At 37.6% G+C, this 24,850-nt stretch overlaps 1 protein-coding gene across 2 annotated transcripts in view; it reads left to right on the forward strand.

Moving 5' to 3' along the window:
* Positions 1-24,850, forward strand: part of ARHGAP10 (Rho GTPase activating protein 10) — a 145,189-nt gene that overhangs the window by 78,662 nt on the left and 41,677 nt on the right. For both annotated transcript variants that reach the window (XM_042049978.1, XM_042049979.1), the window contains 5 exons: positions 1,879-1,953; positions 6,939-7,026; positions 8,257-8,315; positions 10,827-10,932; positions 11,555-11,714. In XM_042049978.1, coding sequence (XP_041905912.1) covers positions 1,879-1,953; positions 6,939-7,026; positions 8,257-8,315; positions 10,827-10,932; positions 11,555-11,714 — 488 coding nt within the window. The remainder of the gene's footprint in view (positions 1-1,878; positions 1,954-6,938; positions 7,027-8,256; positions 8,316-10,826; positions 10,933-11,554; positions 11,715-24,850) is intronic.

Raw genomic sequence — 24,850 nt, forward strand, 5'->3', positions numbered from 1 at the left:
TGTATCAAGGACTATATTGTTGAGGTTTTTTTTAGTGTCTCCAAGTGGTGCATAGCATGCTATCATACTTGCTCTAGGTATCATTGGAAAACTTATTTGGCTGTGTTGATAACTTCATATTTTGAGAAGAATAGTGTTGTGGCCACATAGCTGGGTTTTTCTTCAGTTCATTCTTTTGTGCACAGCTGAACTGTGAGGATACTCCAGAGTTGTGTGTTTTGATGAGCACAGATAAAATAGAGGAGATCTGGCTTATTCTGTTAATTTGAGCCAGCTCTGAACCTGGCATCCAGCTTAAGATTCGGCACCATTCCAGTGGTGCCTGCAACCTTGGGAGGAAAAAAGGGCTGGTTCTGCCTAGATGGAGCAACTGAGGGAAGGAGCAGCTGCAGCTGTAGCCTGTCAGCTCCCTGCTGGGGCAGAGGAAGAGGTGCTGACAGGGAGGACTTCAGCAGGCTCAAGGATCTGGGATGGCCGAGGAGGCTGCAGACTGTGTGAGAAGAGAGAAAAGATGTAGCAAGTCTAGGCAAGAGGAGGAGGTAGAGAATGCCAAGTTCTCTCTACCATATTGAGAATTATTGCTGTGTATTATGGCTCTGTCTGACAGTAATTCATTAAAAGGCTAATGATTTTTACATACTTCATCTAATATTTATTTGGGAAGAAGCTTTTTCTCATATGACTGGCTTAAATATTCCTTCCCTGGGTTGGAACAGCTTGGTATTGAAGCTGGGAATTCTCCACAATTCTTCCTTTGTTGAAGGATATTTTGAATAAGAATACCACATAATCTGTTATTTGAAAAGATTTCCTTGGAGTAGAAACACAGGTATTTCGTGGCATTTCTACTCTTCCAGGCCCATGTGATTATGAAGGTAGATTGTGTTTGTAGATGGCTGCTTTTTGTGAGACCTCTCAAACATCTGTGTAGTGTAGTATTTTACCTCCCACTATATGGGCTCTGAAACAATGCAGCAGACAAAGAGGTACCTTATTTTGCCCTCTTTCTTCCCTGCCCCTTCTCTCCCTCCCGTTTTTATTCAATTTATATTCACAATTTTACTTCCCTGGGGATAAAACTGGGTAATGTAAAGGAGAGCAAAAACAGGGGAAGAAAAAGGGTAGAGAAGTGAATCTGTGTGATACAATGGAAGGGCACAGAGGAATGCCAGGAGAGTGGTCCAGTGTCCATAAAGAATGGGAGTAGGGGACTGAAAATACTGCGCTGGTTATGGCTCCTCTGTTCATCCCAAGCAAAACTGTTCAGTAGCTTTTGGTGGTGCCTCTGGATGTAACTCCTCTGTGGACCACAGTGGGTTGGAATTAGGCCTTGTATCTTAAATGGAAAGCATTTATAAACTTGAAAAAGTACTGGTTTTGAGGACTGGAAACAAGCTTAAGTTTTTCTTCATCCAAAGTTTTTTAGTCACCACATTTTGGGGGGGGGGGGAAAAGGAACTGTTAAATTTATTGAAGAAATCTTAATTTAGCGTTTGGTGGGTCAGTTCTTGCATTATTAGAATGTGGAGGTCAATATACCCAAAATGCAATTTAAAAAATTTGAAATTAGACAGTGGTTTGTTTGTTTATCAATTTATTTATTTATTTATTTATTTTCAAGCAAAGGTTTGTCCCTGTTTGCTTCTCCTCCCAGTTTCAGAACTGGAATTGAGGTACATGAAACCTTTATCAAAACATAATGTGAACTTCTCTTAAAAACACAGAGTAACAAAAGAATTCTTGTAATACTTTATTTATAATGTGCTATGTAGTCTGTCTGTCTTTGAAGAGAATTTGTTGCCTGGGGCAAAAATTTTAATGCTAAATTTGACTGTGGTTGATCTCATGCTTTTTTTTTTTTTTTTTCTCACATAATAGGTATAAATGACCAAGGATTGTACAGAGTTGTGGGGGTGAGTTCAAAGGTCCAGAGACTTCTGAGTTTGTTGATGGGTATGCCTCTATTTTACACATACTTTTTCAATATTTTATTTCATGTTGTTTTACTGTCAATATTTAGTTTTTAAAGCACCTGCCAGCAGTTTGCTCTAGTCCATGTAAATAATCACCATATCATTGTAAGTTTTCCTACTTTAGAAAGACCTAGATTAGCTGGTAGGAATAAACTAAGAACTAATATGGGACCTGTAGGAGCAAAGCATGTGCTTTGTGCAAGGTTGATGTAAGTGGGATTAAAGCAGCCTAAGTTGAAGGATCTGATCAGAAAATTCAAAATACCAAAGTCAGGAAAGTTTGAAGCTAGTTGCTTCATTGTTTGATGTTTCCACTTCTCCCTTGTCTAGAATGTACAAGTGTACACACCTATGTGTGCCTTTAGTTAATCACTGTGCAAAATAAGACTGTTTAAGCCTACCATCAAAGAGTTATTTGGTTTAAGAGGAGGGATATGCTATATGTATTAATAATAACTGTGTGTCAAGGCAGGAGACAGATGGAGAAAGGATTTGGTTTTGTAAACTTTGTTGTATAGCTCTTATATGCGGGTAACATCTTAGGCTCTTTTACACCTAGATAGCTGAAATAATTCTCAGAAACTTTTTTCTCCCTTTATTTTCTGGAAATTTTGATGCATCTTTAATTCCAGTGACTGGAGTTCTCTTGCCACTCTGCTGTCCCTGGGGGTGGGGGGGGGGGCAAAGAGAGAAATATTGGCACCTGGATGAAATCCCTCATCTGCCTGATATCTCTCACCAAAGTAGTAGCCATGACTGCAAAATGTGCCGTGTTCCCCCATTTCTTGTCCTGAGCACTGACAGTACATGCAGTCAGACAAGACCACTGGGATTAGTTCATTTTTATAGAGCTTCCAAACCTGTCACTTGACAGCAAAGGTCTGATTCTCAGGGATTCATTGGTATGCAAAGAAGCTTGTTTGCAGTTTGCACCAGGCTCTTCTCCAGAACCATGCATGCTCCATCTGTGCTGATAACACAGTGTTCTTTGGCACTGCAAACTGAAGGAAGCCAGAAAGTGAATTCATTTCATTACCCCAGACATTATGTGAATGACAAAGCGCTTTTATATTATATGCTGCTGTCAGTTCAGTGCCACCTGTAAGACTTTTTCTTTTCCTTCCTTTATTTTTTCAAACAGGCTGTCTCCTCAGAAATGATAAGACATCTTGAGACTTGAGGACCTGCATGTCATATCAATCTGTCATAATGACCTTGCTAAATATTAATTTATGGTGTCTTACTTTAATCAATATTAACAGCACCCTGAAGTACTCCATTAGTAAACCTTTAAAGTATTATAGAAAAAAGATTCTTCTTGGAAATACGAACTGGGATTAATAAAAATGACTGATATATAACAGATTTTCATAGTTGTTTATCTGTGTTGAGATTAGCCTCAGTAAGCAATAACCATCTTTAGCCATTGACCATGGGGAGAATGACGTGCTGTCACTCAGAGAGCCTTGATTAAATGCATTTGATATCATGAGATGCTTTTCAGTTTTATTCTTGCTGGCTTAGTTTGGGCGTGCAGGTCTGGCAGGCAGATTTTCCTTGCTGCCATTACTGGTATCCAAATTAAATAGACTCAGGTTGCCAGTGGTTCAGTAGCAGCTGGAAGAGTTTACTGGGAATTCCAGCATCTGCTTTTAGTTATTTTTTAAAATCTGAAACATTTTTCTGTCATTCCCAAGTTTCATGTATTTATTTGACATAGGAAGGACACAGTGGTATCAAGATGAGGCAAAATACTGAGCAGGAAAAAGTTAGGTTTCAAGCAGGTGCTCCTTTCTGATGATTTGTTGAAAGTGATCCTATTGTGCTCTTTATCTGTCCTCAGAGAAGAACAAAGAGGGTTCCTTTTTGATATACAGTGGTACAGAGAATTTAAAATAACTGATTAATCTTTAATCCTTTGTCTCTGGGCATACTCTTAGATACCCTTTTATATGAAAGATTTTTCAGAATCATAAAATCCTCATATTAACTTTCTGTATTTTAAAATGTTTGACAAAATTTCAAAGTATTTAAAGCTACCTATCATTAACCATGAGGTTCACAGTTGGAAAGGCCCGATGTGAAAAAAGAGTCTTCCAAATGGTAACCAGGGATGTAATTTTTTTTGTAGTAGTTTTGTCTCTTTTTCAGAATATTTTCTGTAAAATTTTGGAAAGTACACTGAGAGTCAAGAGAGTATGAGAAGACCAACATATGCTTTTCTAGTACTATGAATGCATAGATTTTCATCTGTAATGCAAAAATCTAGTGGAGCTAAGTCTCTGCAAAGTAAGGCCTAGCAATCAAATATACAATTCTACTTTAAAAAAAAAAAAGAAGTTAATTTTACAATTAACTTAGTCCATGAAGTTACCTGTAACTGGTATTGTGCTATTTTGCAGCAATAATCTTGTTTAAATTGAAAGGCAGGCATCTGGTGAGGAAAACACTCTCTGCCTTTTAAGGGAAAATGTTAAATTAACCAGACATCTCATTGTAAACAGGGATAGAAAGCTAGAACTTCCAATATTATGGAAATGTGATATTAGGTCTTCAGTGTGCCATCAGGAGTCTCAGTTCTGGAAGTGCATGGGGGCCCAGTTCCTGTTTCATCGATGATCTGTGTTATAGATCTGATGTGGCTCATTTCCTGCACGCTGTTACATAGATTTTGTACAAGCCACTGCATAGATCAGCTTTCAGATGGACCATTGCCTGTGGGAAATGACTGCTGAGGACTTGCAGTTTCTACTGATGAGTTCAGGTTTGATTTCTGATGCTGTCTGGTGTGAACAATACCAGATATTACATGTCGAAGGAAGCTTTCAGGTGCTTCTGCCTTCCCAAAACGAGCAGGTTTCAAAACAATGACATGGAATTCCTTGTTATTTTACATACAGTAGATGACAGTATGCATGCGCACCTACAGTGGGCATATTGCATATGAAAGCAGAGGGAGTCTCCTCCTAACCAGCTTTAGTGAACTGGACAAATTTTATAAACTCTGGCTCTCTTATTTTCAGAAAGATTTGCATAAAATTTAGAGCTGCTCTGTCAAAAGCTGTTCTTAAATGTGCACGGTTAGTTTTATAGGCATAAAGTTGCCCTTCAGTGCGCAGTGGCTGTTATGTGAACAAGTAGCATGAAAACAACCATAGAGTAATTTTTTTTTTTTTTAAATCTGGTTGAAGTTCCAGTTCTTACAATGGTCTGGGATGTTTGAAGTAGAGGGGGAAAAATGGAGCAGGAATAGTGAAATCCATTGGGTGGGGGGGCACAGAGCAATGTAAAGCAAATGGCAAACCAAAAATGAAGAAAATGTCTTTAAATCTTGACGGCTTCTACAATCAAACTGGGGATTGGTAGCAGGGCTGATTTTTTTCTTTTTTTTTCCTCCAAGAGATAATGAAATGTTTCAACAATACCTTCTATTTTTTATTTTACAAGGCTTGCTTTGGAATTCTGATGCCTGTTGTTTTCCTCCCAAAATCCATCAACAAATTTCAATGAACAGAGTGCATACTTTGAATGTAAAGGAGGTTGATGATTATGAAGCAGCTATTTAAAAACTGGATATTACATAGTGGTTTAGTAACAAAACCCCCATAGATTTTGCTAGCTTCTGATGTGATGGCAGTTTTTATTTAATTAATTCAGGAGACAAATTTTCTTCTCAAAAAAGAGAATTTGAACATGGAAGCAGCTAGCAAGCTAAAAAGAGAAAAAAAGAAGCTTATATCTGAGACAATCCTGAGTATTTTGGGTGGTGGTTGGCTAGTAACAGTTTGCTAGAAAATGTTATCTGACCTGTATTTTAAAATGAGATTTAAATAATTGATATAATGAGGGAGAATATTCAGTTACAGAAATAATTGCTTGGCACAGCTTTTAGAACAAAATTATTTAGTCCTGGTAAAAGGACTGCACCTTTAATCAGGGATCCTAATTTGATTTTTTAAATGTGTCTGTCGTTTGTCTGATAAGCCAAGTAATAAATGAATTCTGAATTGTATGAACGGGTCCCCACGTAGCTGTGTCAGCCACTGCTGCCCTTCACTGCAGTGACTGATGGAAACGTGTAGCAGTAAATAATAACAGGAAAGTCAGCAAATACATTGGGCTAGGCTGGCCATATATGTGTGCTCCTCTTGTGTCAGCTAGCTGTGGCTTCCTGCTCTCAGGCCAAAAGGGGGTTTTGGTGATTGCAAAACGTTCTCTGTGTGTGTGCTGTCTTGTTTTCTATCTTCTGTCAAAAACACTATAACTTGATGGGTCAATCAGACAAAACTTTCGGGGGCATATGTCTTGTTCCAAGACTCTACCAACTAACCTGGGAGAAGGTGGGAGTTCTGTGAACCTGACAAATGGTTAAGCAAATAAGTATTTCTTATCCAGTGGCTAAAACTGATCAAGTAAGGCAAACATTCAGTGAAGACTCCTTTTCCTACTTTGGAAGCACCTCTTAAAGGTTTTCACACAATGCAGAGGGTCATGCTGCACTTTGACTGTTCTCATCCACAGTTTACAGGCATAACTATGGAAAGGATTTATCACTTTAAATAAGAAAGAAAAGAGTGAAAGATAAATTCTTCTTAGAGGGTCTTTTTTCCCTTAACTGTTTTGGTATATCTTTCTGTGTTTGTGAACATCTCTCTGTTTAATTAGAGGTGTGAAAATTTCAATTGCTATAGAGATCTTTTTACATAAGGGTGATTTTTAATCTTTCATTAAAGAAAAAAAATCAGCAGTAAATAGTTTTAAAAACAAAATATGAAAATGGATGGAATTTATAAACAGGTTTGGATATTTGGTCTCCTCATATCACCTAATAATAATAAAAAGGATGTTGCTTCTACGTTCATGTGAGCAAATATGTAGTGGCCAATGTGTTGCTGTTCATGTAGGCCATACTGATTTAGAATTCCCTTTTTTCATGTCCCTCTTCTCTTTCTGATTATTTTCTAGATTCAAAAACCTGCAATGAAGTTGACCTTGAAAACTCGGTAGATTGGGAAGTGAAGACAATTACTAGTGCTATGAAGCAGTATCTGCGGTAAGGCTGTCTCTTGTTTATTTGGTTTTTCAGTTTATAAATTCTTATTTTAATTCTCCTATGCAGTGTGTTAAGCTAAAAACTGGTTAGTTTTGCTACATTTTAGAATAGGAGCTCATTTTGTGCACGTACCATATTTGTTATTTGTCTTGGGGGAAGCAAAATACTTTAGCAACACTAACACCTTCATATGAGACAAGCCCCCAAACACTTTACTGTTAGACACAGAAGCATTTCACTAATGGTTCAGAAACCAGAATTGGTAGTAAACTTGCTGAGAGTCATTACTGAAAGTTAGCTAAGATTGTTAAAATTTGTTTCCTTTTTGTGTTTCAGTGTGGTAGAATGAAAACAGAAAAGGCTGTGAAATTTTTAATATTTTCCTCTTTTCTTTCTGACTCTTGCTCTGATGTTCTGTGTGCAGTAGTAAAAATATTCTGAGTGTTAAAAATTTTAAAAAAGAATTTAAATCTGTTCTCTATTTAAATGGCTTTGCCAATTCCTGATCAAGCTATTTTACTAAATTGCCTAAGAACATAAAGTGTTGCACTTTTGTGTATCTCTTGTAGCATAACACAAGCATGGTACTTTTAATCTGCTATTTTTATTAAATGAAATGTTACTACAACCACTATCAATGGTTGCTGCAGAACTATTATAAAGATACAAGAGTATCTTTATAATACAGAATATAGAAAAGTTTAAAAAAAAAAAAAAAGGAAAAGTGTACGTGATGAAGTATTTCTCCCCTACAGTATTTCCCATCCGAGTATTTACTCCAGTATTCATGAGCATCAGTAAAGTCAATTTAATAAACGGTTTTAACTCTGGTGATGGTGGTTGTTGTTAAGACATTAGTGTTTTTCCAGTAAGGCATTGACTTGGGATTCTTATTGTTCAAAAAACACTAGTGAAGAATGAATTGCAGAGTATTTGTGCACAATCTTCATCTGAGAAACAATCTTGGTGTTAAAATCGGCAAGGTATCTTATGTTAGACTGGAGGCATCACTTCAGCTCATGGAAGGTGAATGGATGCATTTAGTCTTGTTTTCCTGATAATATCAAGTTTTCCATTTATTCTAGAAGTCATTGAATTCAGGGGCCTCTGTAACAGTGGTTACTTGCAGTATGAGGATTATGCTACTGAATGTTAAAAAGGTTTCCTGCTTAGAGTAAATGCAGCTAGAAGAAAATATAGTTAAATTTTTATGTCATCCTTGTTTTACAGAAGCCTTCCAGAGCCACTGATGACATACGAGTTGCATGGAGAATTCATCATTCCTGCCAGTAAATACATGACTGTAGTTCAAATAGAAATCTTTTGTTGTGCTGTTGTGACCTCAGGAGCACTCTGCAAATGCAATTTCAGAAAAATGCTTCATTCCAGTAAAAATACAGGAAGAAATAAGAAATTATTTAAAAATATGTTTTAATCAGTATTTAGTTCTACTGTGTGTCACATATAATGTGACTGCATAGCACAGTTCTTACTTTTAAGGAAAAACTTTTGGATAGCCATTGTAAACATTTATTCTTATTATCTTAGTTGTATAATGATAAGCATCTACTTAATCTGTGATTTTTTTTTTTTTTGCCTTCCATTTATAAAGAGTATGAAGCCTAGCAAAAGGTACACTAATCTGAGCTCATTTGAGTCCTTAAAGCACAGCTGCCTGACCCTTGTTTTCAGTGCCTTGCTAGCTCTGTGTGCAGGCTGGCTTGAATGTTCCTCGTGTATGAAAGGAAAGGAAAGAGCAGGCCACATTACACTGTGGCAGTTCAAATACAGACTTGGAGAAGACACAGCAGCATTTGTAGCTCAGTTGTATGGTATCTAGTGTACATGGAATTTTTTTGGAAGAGGATAGAGGGAAACTGTGTAAGAAAATTTTTGGCAAAGTATCAAACAGATATTTAGCTGATTTTCTTTCCAGCCTGTAGCACTTCTGGCAGACTGTGGAAAGCAAAATTAAAATAAACTTTGAGACAATTGCTTTATCATCTTCAGATTACTATAATGACTTTCCAGGACTGCAGAATGGGTTTTCTTCTGGTCCTTAATTCAAAATGAGAATTAGCTCAGGAAATTTGTTGCCAAAGCACATGTTAGCAGGCAAGTGCTTAAACAAAATTTGACATCCTTACCTTCGTGGTGAGTTTTCACGTTTGTATTGGAAAGTGTTAAAATAATTTCTTGACTTCTGAAGTTTTGCCAGCAGTTTCTCACTTTATTTTTCTTTATTTTATAGTCTCTTTCAGTAAAGGAATTCAGTTGAAGTTGCATGTTTAAGACGTTACAGTGTTCATAAGTAAACAGCTCAGTAAAGGAGTTGATTCTGGGGAGGGAAATTTAATCAACATTGTAGATCTGAGTTACAGTATACTCAAAAATAGGTTGTCAGTGTTGTTTCCTATGTTGGCTATAAAAAATCAACACTGAAATAGCAAGGAATATCCTTTTCCCTGAAACTATTGGAGGAGGAGCCAAAATTAAAAGGTTTTCCTTCAATTTTGTTCTCTTTATAGGTATCAGTATAGATTGAAACTATATGAGCTTTGGCTGTATCTTGTAAAAAATTGTTTAGCCATTCTTTAATTAGAATTTGTGATTTCACATATACATAAAATAGTCTCACTTTAAAGAGGGCTATTTTTTCTTTGAGAATTTTGAGTAGCTCACTAGAAGTTAAATGTTTTGCTTTTTGGTAGCCTTTTTTCTTGCCATCTGTGCAGGGGTGTTAACTGCAAAAGAATAAAATACAGCCCTAAAATGTGTAGCAATATGCAAAGAAAAAAAAAATCTGAAGGAATATGCACTGAAGAAATATGGTGGTACTTTATAGGAAATACACTTGGCAATCAAAGTTGCCTTAGAGAAAAATGGGACCTGATCAGTGGTTCTCATGTCAAAACTTCTTGCATTCAGAATAGATTCTAAATTTTTCTCATTCTGAACTTTCTCGTAAGTATTATTATAGGCAATAGAAATACATCCATTCCTCTTATTATAACCACTACTAAGATGTAGTTTTGTGATTTAATGCAAGTTTAAGAAATAGGAAGATGGTTTATTTTCATCTTTTACGTGTTCTTGGTTTCATCTGTGTACAGTGAAACCTATAGGGGCCAAAATTATTCAATTTAACACGCAACTGACAAAAATAAAAAACTCTTTGCTTATCTTTATTTCTGTGCTATACTAGAGATGCCATTGTTATTCAGAACCTTTGTCATAGTATTCTCAGTAGGTTTTTTTGCATGTTTATTCTTCTGTGTCTTCAGAGGTCATTAGGTTTTCTAAGCATATAGATCTGCATGCCGTTTCCAATGCAAGGTAGCATAAATGCAGCATCATTAGCTGCACAGTACCAGCAAAGCTGAATTCTAATCACGGGGACAATCAGTTAATGATGCTAAAATGGAAAGCAGTACAGTTCCTCTCTGCGGCACTCAGTAACATCACTCCTCACCTTGCCGTGTATTTGTAAGCAGATGAGTCCAATGCAGCAAAACAATAACTGCATCTGTCAGTCTTTAAAAATAAATGAACAAAGGCATCCTTTTGCAGGTGGATTGAAAGATGAGTTCTCAAAATAGCCAAATAAGTTCATAATTCTAGAACAATATTACTTGTGAAAACAAGCACATATGTTCAGTGTTGCTATATTTGGAGATACATAAGTGGTGAAGCAAAGTGTGTGCAGTATGTTTCCATGCAGGGGTGGGAGAAGGTTTGTGTTTCTGTGAATTTTATTTTATTTTAATTTTATTTTTGAGATACTTATTTCTATCCCATAGAAAGTGGGAGTCCCGAGTCTCGAGTCAATGCTGTTCACTTCTTGGTCCACAAACTCCCAGAAAAGAACAAAGAGATGCTGGAAATTTTGGTGAAACATTTAGCAAAGTAAGTGGTATGACCTGCTTTCCTACCTTGTCAGAATTCTTGTCTTTACCTTTCTTTAACTACAAAGGGCTTTAGTGGAGCGTGGCTGGAGCTGAAGCCCATTTTGATGCTGTCATCCTCAACCCCAAGAGCCAAACGTGCAAAAGCAGACAAGATGCTGGACTCACGCTGTGCATATTTTGGCGGGAAAGGCAGAAATCTAAGACGTTAATGAAGCCATAGAAGTATTTACTTTAGCAGTCCTGCCAGCAGCTGAGGGTTTGATTGAAGTGAGAAAGGGAACGTTATAGTTTCTTTTCGCAAATTCTGGCAAAGGGAATAGCGGAGATCTGTTAGCAAATTTAAGTTGGTTTCACACTTGCCCTGGTCCAAGGCTAAGTGCATTTAATATATTTAAGTTCAGTAAGAGACTGGTTTTGTTTGTAAGTTACCAGTGGAAGAATGGCTTTTCAGTTTTCCAGAATTTAGTAAGACTTTATTTGAAGAAAGTTTGCACAAAGCAAACTTCTAAAACATAGATTAAGGAAATGTAATGTTTTCATTTGTAGACTGCAGTTTCCAACAGTAATGGAAATTTTTCATAACCCGTTTCCTGTTTTTTCCTTCAATTCTTTTCAAAAAGTGTTTCAAAGCATGCCAAGAGGAATCTAATGACTGTGGCAAACCTAGGGGTAGTATTTGGACCAACCTTAATGAGGCCACAGGAAGAAACTGTAGCGGCCATCATGGACCTGAAGTTTCAGAATATCGTCGTTGAAATCCTGATAGAAAATCATGAGAAGGTAAGTTTTGCTATGTTTTCATGTTTCTGAGCATTGTCTAAAACAATCTGCTAGCCTTAATGGGGTTAAGCATGGAATTAAACATGACGTTAAACTAATAGTTTAATTCTAAAGAGTATCCTCTATACACTGTATGCTTTTGGTTATTTGTCCTTGATAATCATTCCTGTTCATAGGTGAACTGACATTTCAGAATGCCTATTTCCTGGCAGTAATAGTGCTTCTCTGTGTATAGTACACCAATAGATTTGCATTACTTTTTTTCTGAGCAAAAGTGATACAGAACTGGAAAAGAGAAAGCCCAGGCTCAGTTTTTTAGCTCATCCAGTAAGTACTTTGACCAGGGTCTGAATTCATTGTTTTATGTCCTCATTTTATCTCAGAGTTCCCAGAGTAAAAAAGAAGACTCTACTGTACTCTTAAGTTTTAAGTGTAGAAAGCATTATGAGAGAGCCAGGTATTAACACTCCCTTTGTTTTCAGCTGAATGTGTGTTATTTTAAGCCTTTGTTTTTGAGGTAGTACTGAAAATAGAAGTTGTTGCTGCTATTACTAAAGTTGCCAGTTACTGAAGTGTCTCACATGTACAAGGTACTGTCCAGGATATCACTGCGTGTAATCTGGGATCTGAAATTAAAAATAAAAATAGTGAAAAAGTCCTTTACATGTCTCTTTATTTAGGTACTCCTTTGGGAGTCCCTTGTGTCTAAGCTGACTTCTGTAACTGGATGTTTGAGGTATTTTCTACTGGGTGATGGACAGCATCTTCCTCACTCTTACTGTCAAAAAAAAAGTGCTTTGGAAAAATCCCAAGATGTACTTTTTCCTCTCTCCTTTCTTGAGCACTCGGAGCATTGAAATTGTTATTTCCTTTAAAGGTTAACAGTGTTGAAATCGGCTATTTAAGTCAAGTGTTATCTACTCTAAATAGTATATGTCTCAAGTTTTTCTGACAACGTAATTGCACTCCCTCCCTGATTGATACAGGCTGGGCAAAGCTGCTGTTGGCATAGCTGTGTCCACACGGTGGGCTTAGTTGACTTAGGCTGTAATGCTGTCCTCACACGCACACTGAGCAGATATGGTATTGTTCTGCTGGAAAAATACTGGGCTGCACATGTGGCTCAAGTTCTAAGCAATAAATATTCCAAGGGCTGTAAGCTGTGGTATTAATTTTGGATCTTAGAAATGAAAGTAAACCTTGCAGTTGAGCTCATGATTTTAAAGCTATTGCGGTGACCACACAAATTAAAGAAAGTTGAGAGAGAGTGAGCAGAGCCAGGGTGTTTCAATAATATATGGAGGTTGAGTTGTGTTTATTCAAATCACCACAGATTAGCACCATCCTGTTCTTATGCCAGCTCAGTCACATGTCTTTAAAAACTGGACATCAATTTTACATTTGAAATATGTGGCCTTTCTTGCTCCTCTGAAAATGCAGAGAAGCGAGGAATGGAAAGTACATCAGTATAATACTGCATCATTTTCCATAATTCCTTGGTTTTATGCCTTCTTTAGAACTAGAAAGGTATAATTTTTTTTAAGGGATTTCTGTCATTTCACTGCCATTTCTAACAGTGAACTTGCCAGCAGTGGTCTGCCTGAAGCAACCTCTCCCATGCTAGAGCTGCTTCCAAAATGGAAGGCAGCCCCAAGTGTGACCTCTCTGTGTTTATAACAAAGGCAATGGAGAGGTGGGTTAAGGCATTACAAAAATTTTATAGTCCAACTGAGTATGCGGCTCTTACAAGTGACCTTTCTTCATTGAGGGCAGACCAAGGACCTGCTTTTAAAGCCAAGGAAGGTCATTGCCAGTCTACTGTTCATTTTATATTGTTATTTTAAATTTCTGTGCATTTCAGACTTTCTGAGAGTCTTGCATTAGATATTTTATTTATAGCCCTGGTGAAGTCCTAGGAAAAGTCACTGGCTGTGGGTTAAAGTATTTTAAAATATTTCATTCAGCCACTACTTTGACTCTGCTAATTTTTAGCAGCTTCTGCTGATAAGAGCAAAGGTTGGAATTGTAGGAGAGTGATGGAGTTCAGAAGGAGGTTCCAGCTCTGGTACTCTGCAGAGAGGAATTTCTTTTCTCCTGTAGCAAAGGAAATGACTAAAAAACTTTCCAATTGCAGAAGCAGTAACCATCAGCATTTCTGGTATAAATACAGTAACTTGGTAGGCAAAATGGTAAAAAATGATTAGGATTCCTCAAATATTTTTAAATTCCATCAATGCTCTTTATGTCTTATGTGGATAGCTTTATTGAATGAGATTCACTGCTCATTTTTAGGAGGAGACATAATTGGGTTACTGGCTTTGAAATTCTAGTGCAGTCATTCCAGTATCATCACTTTGCTGGGTTCTAATTAGAGAATTTCTGTGCAATTAATGTATGGAAATGTGAATACAATGACTTGCCCTGACATAAGAGTATCATGCTTAGTGAATAAGCTGGTTTTGTTTGTTTTTTGTTTTGGTTTTTTTTAAGCTTTGTTGATATGTACATTTATTTCCTGTTGGCTAGAAACCAGTCAGTACCACTTCCACCTTGTTTGCAGGCTGCATATGTACATCCGAACCATGTCTGTGAACCAGTTACAGCGTGTTGAGGAGGATGTTTTGCAAAATGCTGAGATTGGAGCACTGAAACTAGACCGTGCAGCCTGATTTGTTGCTTAAATGGCATTTATTGCATGATGATTAAAAGTAGAAAAGGGATAGAAGAGCATCAGGAAGGAATTGTTTGGCTTTCATCAGTTCTAGACAAGTCTCTGCCAGGCACAGTATTTCTCACAGTGCCCATTCAGAAGGTGAGCTGCACAAGCAGATCTCTGCTTTGAAAGAAAAAACCAAAAATTAGACCCAAGCTGAGATACTTTACTCAGGACCCTCAGAATCACCTACTGTGGAAGCAAGGCCAAAAAGGCAGAGGATAATTAGACCTGTAAATTGTCTTGCTTCTGTCCTGTGGCTGTAGGGGAAGGACAGTCAGAGAGGGAAAGGATAGCCAGATTTTGTCCTGTATCTTTCCCTTCACTAAAGAAGCATCAAGAAATTCATGTTTGTCTCATCATTATGTTTATTTTGCTATGAGGTAACGAGCTCTCAGGAGCTGACTGCAGCTGTGCTTGTACAGTGCTTGGAATAATCTTGGCCTTTAGGTAATCTTCTGATGAAAGCCTTAGTCAACTTGGCCCCGAAAAAAAGGTTTTGATTGCTCTTCTCTGCCTCCTCCAAATGAGTTTCAAGGGTTTCAATTAATTTTTCTTCCCCTGGGCTTAACAAGTTGGAAATCTTGGACATTTCAGCTCTTCTGGTCTTTTCTCAGACTTGCAGTGAGGAAGAAGGGTGGTCCACGCCATGGCAGCGTGAAGGGCGTGCACATGTTCATCTTGCTGTTTGTTATAATGTTTTGGCATCTTGTTGGAATGAATGTCACTATTCAAAGGGCTTATTTATTTGCCATTTAGAGATGCCTCAGTGGTAATGTGAGCCATTTTGGTTTCTCAATTCCCTGAACATTATTTTAAGAAGGAAAAAAAAAGGCACCAGGATAAAAAAAGTCTTAAGAAATGAAAGAAGATGAGGGAGGAGGTTGGAATAAAAATCTCAGTGGGACTGGAATATTTAAACCAGCGTATGGGGGAGGAAAGAATAGTGAGTACAAATAGCAAGATTATAAAAACAGAAGATGAAAATTACAGTGAAAGAAAATCAGAAGGAAAAAAGCGAGGGGCTAGACAGAAGTTCCTTCTGAAGACTGGGAGGCCAGAATCTGATGAAAGGGAATAGGCTTCGTAAAAGATACCTTTTTTTAGAATTCAAATAACCTATGGGCAAAATTATCTCAAAGACATTTATGCTGAAAAGCTCAGTAGCTCCTATAAATAGGGCAGATACCTTTCCTCTATCAATCTTTTTATAAAGGGGAAAGATTTTACATATTTTAGACAAAATGTCTTTGGCTTAGCCAAAAACTGGTTTTGTTCAAAACAGTTTTAAGGGGAATTCTTTTAATGAATTTTTTTTTGTACTTTGGGCACCTTCATTTCTTTTTTTAAACTAAAAAGGGAAGAGAAGAATGTAATACTACTGAGCTCTTAAGCCAACATCAACCTCACGTAGTAATCCTTGAAAAATCTTGTCTTAAAACGTATTACGGTGCATAATACATGCAATTTTCGTGAGACAGAAGGAACGGAAGTTGGTAAAGTCAGTTATTTGTTTTAGAGCATGAAGCAGCAGAGTCTCCCCTTGGCAATCCAGCACTTCTGTTGCAGGTAAATGCTTTAAGGTTGAATGCCACACCGTCACGTAAACTTAAGAGTATTTTTTGGCAACAGAGCAGATCTTTTGAAGGCCCACGAAAGGGACACATGAGAAATACTAAAGAGGGCTTGTTTCAGCTCTCCTGTTGCTTTGCCTTTGGCTGCAAAGGAGGACTAAGAAGCAACTCAGTGTAATTATGGTGGTTTGCTATGGTGCAGCAATTTGAAACCTCCACAAGCTGAATGTTTCTCACGTCAACAAACATTGGACTTGGAGGGGGAAAAAAATGACATTAAAATATCTCCATTAGCGCAGAGTTTGTGGTAAAAACACGCGAGGGTATTCAGGAGGGTATTCATCATGTGCTTAACAACTTGAAGCATGTAACTAATCAGAAGTGTCATTGAAACTGTTCCTTATCTTAATTCCAATTACATGCCTTAAGCATTGGCTGAGTCTCAAGCAGAAAGGGCAACAGACGCAACAAAGAAATTCTGGTGGGAGTCAGAGCAGCTCTTTCGTTCCAGTGTAGTGTGAGCAAACTCTTTAAGTCTTTTCTCTGCCCTGTGGATAGCATAAAGACCTTCTGTGTGACACACACACATGTGGTGTGTTAAATTGACTGCAAATTGTTGTTTGTTTGTTTAAAAGACTCCAGTTTTCTAAATGTGGCTTATGCATAGTAAGAAGACTGAATATCAAATCTCTACTCACGTTTGTGACTGCAGTTGATGATATTAGAAGCAGTCTGGATCAATATCTGGATTGGTATGCTGCTAGACTGATCCAAAAGAAACAAAACATGCACTGTGAGAAATCATATTATATTAATAAAGAAAATCAAAACAAAAGTCCTGATCTCAGGGATGGAAGAGGCCTGCTCACATGCTGTACTGCAAATACGTGGCACATAGAATTAGTACATTGACTTCTCACTTCTTGATTTGCCTACCTTATTTACAGTTAATTTGGGGAAACTTCCCTCAAGTTCATACAAAATTTCAAAGTGATAGAGATCTCATCTTCTGCTGCCCACAAGCAATGTTCCTAAGTAAGTGAAAGAAAGGGTGTGGAATTCAGTTGACTAATATTTCCTTCAGTCTTGATGGTCAGGGTGCTGTGCTTGCATATATGGAGGAGGAGGGAAGGGAGAAGTCCTTATGGAGACTGCTAACATGGATGTTCTTGAATAAAATTCTGTTAGTAAAAGAAAATATTCAATAAAATATTGTGGGGGGCATGGAGAGGGGAAAAGTTGTTGCACTTCTTAAGCATTTAAAAAGAAAATTCTTGCGCAGAAACTGTGTGATATAAGAACGTTTTTTGCATGTACTCTTTAGAATTCTTTTGCCTTACCAGAAGAGTTAGTGTATTTCAAACCATTAAACAGATTTTTATATTAAAAATATGTGGCAGTCATCTGATAATAATTTTATTTCCAATATTTCCACGTGCATGCTACTTGCACTAATAAAGCATCAATAGTTAATTTAGACATACAATAGAACAGTGTGTTCTTTGCCTCCAAAGAGCCTATAGTCATAATGTAATGTAAAAAATACATTTTAACAAAAACAATGAGCAGAAAACACTTGAAAAAGCAGTGATGGTATAAGTCCTTGTAATGGCAGCAAGGAAATATGTGAAAAATAAAACACTGGTGAGGCTGCATGGTTGACTACAGTTGGAACCGTGTCATTTGCAAAGATCTTGAAGATCTTGTCATTTCATTCTGATGCTTTGCTCATCACACTGATGACAGTGTGGTAGGGTTCAAATGTAGGTTTTTATACTCAGTATATAATTATAATAATATATAACCTGTTCGTGAAATCTGTAGTAAAAGAGATGTATATATGGTGCTTTTGTGTGTGTATGCACATGTGTATAAATGTTTATATATACGTATTTATTACAAATGAAGGGGAAATCAGTGTTTTCTGTCCTGTGTTTGGTCATAGGTGTTGTTTTTTCTGGGTCTTAACTTAGGTATCCAAGTGCCATCTTTCATCTTCTTAGGACTTCTCACATTCTTTGTAAGAGAAAATGCATGCAAACATTCTCCTTCTGCATTATTTTCCTTTGAGGAGTATGTCATGTTTTAGAAATCAAGGTAATTAGATTGACTACTGGATCTTTTAATTTTAAGGCATTTCTCTGCTTTTAAGTAGCTCCTGTAACTAAACAGGATACACATTGCTGTTATGTGTAATAGTGAAAGATAACGTTTTCAGAATACTCTCCTTGGTGTGAGTTAGAGTAGGTGAGCACGGAAGAGAAGGTGAACCTGCTGTTCCTGCTTGGTGCAGTGGACAAACATGGAGGTATTCCCAGCCTGGTGTGTGGTTAACTGTCTCATTTCCCTCAATGGCTAAAATGGATTGGTTGACAGCAGTGAATGGGCTGCCATCAGGAACGTTCCTCTTCTCATGAATTGTTAAAAGGTGGAGTGTGATGTGATACAGTGGAAGCTGCAGTCTTTGTATCAGGAGCACTACTTTTAGAAGGGCTGACTCAACAAACTCATAATTCGCAAGCGATCAAAGGACACACGTTTTTAACCTTGGTATGGTTTTCTTTTTTTTTTCCTCCTTTGCAGCTGTCCTCCAGACTGTAATGTGTTTTGCAGGGTTTTTAGTTTCTTCATTACATCTCAAGCCTTGAACTACACAGTTCAAGGCAATCAGGGCAAATGAGTGGCTATTAGAGTCTACTGATACATCAGGTTTGTCTGAAACTTCTCTGGGTTCTTTTATCACTCTTGTAGTTTGCAGATTGTCCAGATCTGTAGTTGTTCTTGTATAAGAGGAGCAGATAGCAGATACTCCAGTCAGAAGGAGATTGAGACCCTCAATGTCCACAAATCCCTATAAGCAAAGTTTCATTTAGTTAGGGGTGGTCCGGCTGCCAGGCAGATGGTCTCAGCAAATAATAACTTTGCAATGAAGAAAAGGCTGTCTTGGATGGATTCAATTTTAATTTATTTGTTTAGTGAGCTTTGTGGTTTGGCTCACAGCCAAGGATGTTTCCTGTTTCTTGTTTAGACTTATACCTGGTTACTTTCCAGGTTGCATCCACTGTTGCACTGTAATTTAACAGTGTGTGCCAGGCAGCATCAAGAGCATTATTGATGCTTTCTTGTTGGTGGCCCTCTAGAGACTGAGCCACAGGTAGTTTTCAGCTCTGGATCTGATTCTATCCCCCCCACCCCCCAAAATAATGATTGTGAATAATGTATAAAGGTGTTTTGTGGTTTGTAGTGGAATTCAAGCCTCAAAATCCAAAGCCTCAGAAAATCTGTGTCTTGTGCAATCTATAGAAAGCAGTGCACAGCAAATCATATCTTACAGTGTATAAATGTTGAAGTGCAAAAGTCAGGATAACTAATTTGAGGCAGGACTCCTGTATTGGAGTGGACACAATGGTAACCTTGAGGAGGTAAGTTATTTAAGAATTCTGACGAAGTTGTTGATTATTTTTCTTGAAGAATTTTGTAAACGTTTTAAAAATGCTGAATATGAATTTTAGAGTTTTGAATTTTAGAACTTTGATCACATTTTGCACACTGAAAGCAGATTCTGTTTAGATATCAAGAATTCCTAGTGCATGTAGTTTTAATTTATTGAATTGTGTTTGTGAACCAGAAAAAGAAATAGATCATTTTGACCAAAACTGGGAATGAAACAGGTTGATCTAACATTGTTCATAGTAAAGTAAAAATGTGAACCAATAAGACACTACAATAACAAAGCATCCTTTTTTAAAAGCTTTCAGTACTCTGGAAGTCTTATAAAATTGTTAGAATTGGTGCAGAAGTCAGTTTTGTCCTAGCTCTCTAGAAGCTGATATTTTGTAATTTCTATTATGATTAAACTTTTAAAAACTCCAATTAGCTTCTGTAATCCCTTCAAATAGGGAATAAAAACCCTAGTACTGTTCATGTTATTGAATGTGGTTTTTTACTGTTAAAACATGGATTACAATTAGTGGTTAGTGGTTATAATTAGTGGCTGAACTACTGCAGTAGTGTTTTAGGATGCTTATTTTCACCTTGCAATTCTTTAAATGCTTATATATACAGTAAAATTGTAAATTGACGTCAAAGACGTTGTTGCCTTGGTTTCAGAAAATGGCAAAAAGCAGGGTACGACCACAGTCGTCATTATCGTAAGAGGAAAAAAATCTTGAAAATTTATCTGAGTAAGAGCACATTGTGAACCACAAAGACAGTTGACTGTTTTTTAGTGTTTTTGTCTCTAATATAAATATATGATTTTTGGTTTTGTGCAGATTGCTGGGTTTAACCTGAATTGGGCTTGTATTACATTGAAAAGAAGCTAAGTCAAGGAAAGACCATGGTGATAAGCTCCTCTTGCACTATCCCATTAATTGCTAATGGATAAAATATTCTTTGTTCAGCATATATTATAGCCAGTTGTCATGGAAATGCAAGGAGTACCATAGGGATAAAATGTGTAAGGGGAGAGCAGTACACGTGTGACTGCTGGATGGTGTTTTATGTTATTCAATGAACATTAGTTGAAGTGTCTGTGTTTGTATCTTTTATTTAACAATGGCAAATCAAGTTGGTATTGAAGGGAAATTGCCCAAATAAAAACTTGTTATGCTGTTCTTGTCTGGAGAAATAGTGCCCTCTACAACATGTGAATGTAGTAGTGGCACCTATCCCACTAGCGGAATTCCAAAGAATTTGGAATGACCTTGCATGTTCTAGCCTCCTTTGTATTACACAATGACTTCTGGTGCTCTGGTTTGTGTTTGTATATTCCAAGGAGATAGATGCATGTTCTGAATGGTTGGCGTTATGGGAGTGATAGAGGTTTTGTCTTGCAACAAAATCATGGCACTGCTTTCAGCTGATTTTTTATAAGTTTATCCTCATTAGCTCTGTTACCAAGCCTCCAGTTTTTTCTCCCCTCTTTTTCATCCCTCTCTGTCCTTGCTGTTTGCCTCCCACTGATTTTTAGAGGAAATTTTAATTACCCCAGTGAAACAAAGCAGACAGAGATGACCTGATGTCTGGGTCTCTTCCTAAAGTGATTCCTGGCAAACACACTGAAATTCATTAATTAGTTCTGCTTGAGACCAGAACGAACAGATCAGTATTCTCTTGTAGCAGCAGAATCTAATCTACATTTCCATGTACAACTATACATCTAGTCATAAACTCGTGGAATAGGCCAAGTTAAATCCTCCCAGCCATGGGCTTTTTGAATATCTAAAAGTGGCGCTAGTAAGAGCTCAGGATCTAGAGTCCAACACTGTTGTTGCAGATTAAGGGGAATCTGGCAAAATTCCTTGGGCTGCTGCCATGTGGATGTGCTGGTAGAATACAGTACAATAATATGTTGAATTTGGCTCATTACTCTCAAGAAATGCTGCCACAGACTTTGTGGGACACAGATTTTGGAATTGGAATGGTTATATGTAGGGATGATCTTGGGCTCACTGCTCTAGACAGAGCTGTTATTAGTGCTGTATGCCCAAGATGGTTTGTGGTTTGTTTAGCCTTGTAAAGCATCCATTTTATACTCCTACATAGAAAGAAATAGGTCAGACTTACCAGAGTTTTAAATCTCTCCACCAGAGTTTCATCTTTTTTGTTGTAACTTTTACACTGCAGGTTTGGAGATTCATCCACTGGTTCATTCAGTGTGCACTTTGAAATTCTGCTTTCATATAAGATCAGACCTAAAGAACCATTTATAGTAGTGGACTAACTGGGATGGACTAACAATGGGATTTGTTGCTTGATTAAAATTTTGAGTGCTAAATGTATTAGTCATCTCCCAAGTGTAAATTGTTGCCCTTAGCTTCAGAGTTTACTCCCAGGTAGATCAATAGCAGGATGTCAGTGCTTTTGAGAATTAAATTGTAGAGAACCTGTAGTCTATAAATCTCATGCAGTTTGGCCACAGTCTCAGAAACTGTGTTAACACTGGATGTGACTGTGAAATCTTTAAACTTCGAGGTTGGCTTAATATATTTTTATCACTTCTAGAATGACGTAATTCAATGAGTGTACTTCACTCTTTTCTTTATTACAGGAATTAGTCTAAGCTGTGGTGACTTCTGCAGTCCAGATGAGTGATAGTGGTAGATCTGACTTTAAGGGAGTGTGGTTCCTTCAAGTAGCAAAACAATCATCTCTTAAATACCACATTCCAATCTGTTCTTCCATGGGAGAGTTTCCCTCCAGTTGGATATGTGTGGTTGCCTTGCCATGTACCTGATAGCAACTGCTTGTAGTGCAGGGTGGTACTCCTAAACTTGCTCCTCATGCTTTTGTGCAAATCAGCCAGCACACAGCAATGCTGGGGCCACTTCAGGTGCTCATATTGTGTGTGTGATGTTGAATTCAGTCTTGTGTGTGTACACAGTGGGCTTCTGACAACAGGTCACTCACAGCTGGCATCTCTTATTAGCCGTGGAACATTTATACTTCAGCAATGTTTAAATAGTTAATGAGGTTAGAAGCAAATTTAAATAGAACCAAACCCGACTTTTCTCCCCACAGCTGAAATAAAGCAGGTCTCCATCCCCTCATTCTCAGACAGACCTAACAGTGCTTCTGTCAGTGCAGCAGACAAATATCCAAGGCATGATGAAAAGCATTTGTCTCTTTAAGTGAAAATAAAGCAAGAAAGAGAAGCTGAATGCTGTATGTGCACTTCTGAATGCAGAGGTTGTTGTTCTGCTTGCTTTTCGCATGCTCACCTTTGCAAAACTGTAGTATTAGCTGAGGCTTTGGCCTGTAACAGAAAGAGGTTGCTGCTGCTGGAAAAAAATCTAGTTAGGGCTGGACTGGATTTTATTTTCCTACTACCAAGACCAAAAAAAAAAAACCAAAGTAGGGATGAACACAACTGTGAACTGCTTGAAAGAGCAAAAACTACTTTTTTTTGCCTTTGTCACTCTTGGTTCCTCATGCTAATAGTTTTGGAAGAGTATATTGCAATATTTGTGAGAGAAAAGTAAAAAAACACTGAAGATCTTCACTGCAACCTGTGCAGGTCACCTAGAAGTGTACAAGAAAGCTCATCTCTTATGAAGTACTCCTGGGGAATACTTGTTCTTCTCACCATCACTAATTTCAGCAGAGATCCGTGGATAAGGCTGTACAAATAAACACAGCTGTGGAGTGTGACATAGTAAACAACATGCTGAAACCTCTTGGCAGAGAGTTGTTTGCCAGAGAGCCCAAATGCAACACTTAGTCCATGGAAAAGATGGCATTTCAGATTTTGGTACCTTCGGATTTTTCAGGAGCCAATATTAATGCCTAAACCTGCTCAATCTAGCCTTGTATTTACACATAAGGGGGCAGTGTGGTACTGTTAGCCAAGTGCCATGGAGGTGCACTTTAGATTTCATTATTACATATTGCATCATGTTTGAAGAAATGGCTTTAGAACTCTGAGCACAACTAGAGCTTTGTCACTGCCTGAGAGTGCTGCTGTGTCTGTACTGGGGCGAACCAGGTTGGACAGTTTCCTCTCTTCTTTGCAAACATTTTGCTTTTAGAGAGTTGCTGTTTTGGCGCTCTCTCATAGTCCGTTGTTCGTAGGCATGTGAAGGAGTTATCCTAACACTGGGATGGGGAACTTCAAATTACATTTTACCTCCTCCACAGCAGCATTCAAGGTAATGTTTCCACTGGAGCTTTCCTGTGCATACCAGTGGTCTTCTGGCCCAGTGCTGCCCAGTTTTGGGAATATGATCATTTTTCTGCTGCTTTTGTGGAATATGCCATTTCTTGATTATTTTGTACCAACAGTCTTCTACCTGCCAGTACAAAAGTGATGATTAAGTGGCTGTAAGTCAGTGTATACATGGGATCTTGGGTCATCTTCTTCCTGCACGTTAATATTCAGGGTTGGCAGGCCAGGATATGGTGGCATTTAGGGTTTCTAGTACTTTTAACATGATGTTTTGAGTGCCTTACTACAGGATGCTTATGGCATTATTTCTCACCTCTCTGGCTTTTAGCATTGTACTGTACCTGACATGTGCTGTTATTATCCAAAAATGTGTTATCTGTGTTGTCCCTTTATAGTTTCTGCATGAATTTCTATTTCATAAAAGCTTCCCCTTCAAATATTGATTCCATCTCTCCTCTTTGCCACATACCCTTATAGTAAATATTATAAAGTTGTGGAGTACAAGAACATCATACACTCTTTCATTATATCTTGTTATATCACTGTATTGCATTGCTGTGAGGTGTAAGTCCTGTCTGTACAGCATAGCTTCTGTTTGTGTTTATCTGCTGCTTTGTCTTTGCTGAAATATTTATGAAGCCAATTTGTTCATGCCACGATCACTTGTAAAAGGCAGCTGTTAAATTGCACATCAGCACACTGATAATTTTCTAGAAGTAAATCAGCACTGTTAGACTGCCCCCTTTGTGAGACAGTTAAAGTGCTATCAGGTACAGCAAATCTATGTTGTTGGTTAATTCAGAGAGAAATGTCGTGGTGTTCTGTGTGGAGTGGTGAGATGCTGATGGCCATGACTCAAAAGATAAAATGATGACAGGAAATGCAATCCTTTTTATATGCATCTTTTTGAATGTCAGTACTTAATATAAAATTGTCTCAATATGCAATAGTTCACAGAATAAATTCTCACGTGGTTTGTTACTGTGGTATTTCTCACTAAAAACCCCTGCCCGCAAAATTTCCCCCTTGCTCTCTACAAGAGTGTGGTGTTTCTTTAATTAAAATGGCTGATGTAATGATATCACAAGCTTTGAAAATTAAAATGGGTATTCTGGAAGAATTACAGGTTCTAGCTAAGGCTATAAAGCATTTTGGTTACTGGTTCCTAAAGTTAGTATTCTTC

The sequence above is a fragment of the Corvus kubaryi genome, unplaced genomic scaffold (genome assembly GCF_017639235.1).
Source record: "Corvus kubaryi isolate FWS band 111438036 unplaced genomic scaffold, C.kubaryi_AGA036_p1.0 71, whole genome shotgun sequence".
Taxonomy (NCBI): domain Eukaryota; kingdom Metazoa; phylum Chordata; class Aves; order Passeriformes; family Corvidae; genus Corvus; species Corvus kubaryi.